At 41.4% G+C, this 1,311-nt stretch overlaps 1 protein-coding gene across 1 annotated transcript; it reads right to left on the reverse strand.

Moving 5' to 3' along the window:
- Nucleotides 1–4: 4 nt before the first annotated feature.
- Nucleotides 5–1,233, reverse strand: LOC106321808 (polygalacturonase-like; the record flags this gene model as incomplete). The annotated part of the gene is made up of 3 exons (XM_013760044.1): nt 1,008–1,233; nt 614–922; nt 5–511 (listed from the first exon to the last, which is right to left on the reverse strand). Coding segments are annotated over exons 1-3 (927 nt in total), but the record flags the coding sequence as incomplete, so codon positions are not given.
- Nucleotides 1,234–1,311: the final 78 nt, after the last annotated feature.

Genomic DNA, 1,311 nt, shown 5'->3' on the forward strand with positions numbered 1-1,311 from the left:
TGCATCGGTTCCAGGGGCAGTACTCTTGGTCGATGAGGATAGGGTTGCTAACGTTCTGGAGAATAATATTCTCGAAATGGATACCAGAGGCGGTCGTGGAGCAAGCTGCGGACGGCCATGTCTTGATCCTCACACCATTGTCAGTATTCCTGAGGGTGCAGTTCACGACCTTGACGCCAGTGACGTCTTCCTCGTGCCCGTATAATCCGAGGCTTCCAATACTGATTCCGTGTCCCGGACCGCATGTAACTCTTTCCACAAGAAGGTTTTTCATCCCGTCCCCAACAGAGATACAGTCATCTCCGGTTTTGATGTTGGTGTTGATGATCTTGATTCCGTCACTCCTTCCCACGTGGATTCCATCGGTGTTGGGACTCTCATCAGGGGCTACGATCCTGATGTCTTCGAATGTCAGGTTCTTTGCCCCGATCACGTTAATGTGGAAGTTCTTTGCATCTAACGAGGTTATGTCTCTTACCTTACCGTCAGTTATGTAATCAAACCGTATGCTCTGTTCAACAATGACAAAACATCAACAAATTAACAATGCTATTTGCTATTTAGCTGAGTTATTATAGATAGACAGATAAATATAAATAGATAGACAACATACGATAGGGAGTCTTTTGCACTGAGTTAATGACGTCTTGTGGCAGTTATTAGCCCTCCATGAAGCGTTACCTTCACCGTCAAAGATACCACCTCCGTTCAATCTAAAGTTAGTAATCCTGCGGAAAGCGACCCAAAAGTCCTTCCCGTTAACGTTCCCATCAGCTCTCACAGTGCCTTGAAGAACAAATATTATAGGAGCTTTGCATGGACCCATCATCTCTATTTCCCCAAGCTTGAATTCACCTTTTGGGATCAAAACGGTGCTCTTGTCCACGCACTGACATGCCTCCTTGAATAGTTTCGACAATTCCTGCATCCCAAAGATCTTAAGATTTCTTGGAGGACAAGAAAACTAATTGGTTAATGGGAAGATTAATAAAATATCAGAAACTTACGCCGGTGATATCAGAACCTGGACGAGCAGTGATTCTGAATTCTCTAGCGTTTGCTGATAAAGCTAACAAACAAAAAACAAAGAATGTGGATACTCCAAAATGTACACCCATTATTGTGATTTATTCTAGTCACTAGTGATTACAGATTTTTTTTATGTTTTATTTCTTTTTGTAAACCACTAGGTTTTATTTTTTTAGTATTTGAAAATTTATTTTCCTTATTTATGTTTTGTTCCTTGGTTTAGCTGTCATTAAATAGTCTCTGAGAGGAGAGAGTTTTTAAAGTTGAGTTTGTTATCCACCG

The sequence above is a fragment of the Brassica oleracea genome, unplaced genomic scaffold, assembly GCF_000695525.1.
Source record: "Brassica oleracea var. oleracea cultivar TO1000 unplaced genomic scaffold, BOL UnpScaffold03103, whole genome shotgun sequence".
NCBI lineage: Eukaryota > Viridiplantae > Streptophyta > Magnoliopsida > Brassicales > Brassicaceae > Brassica > Brassica oleracea.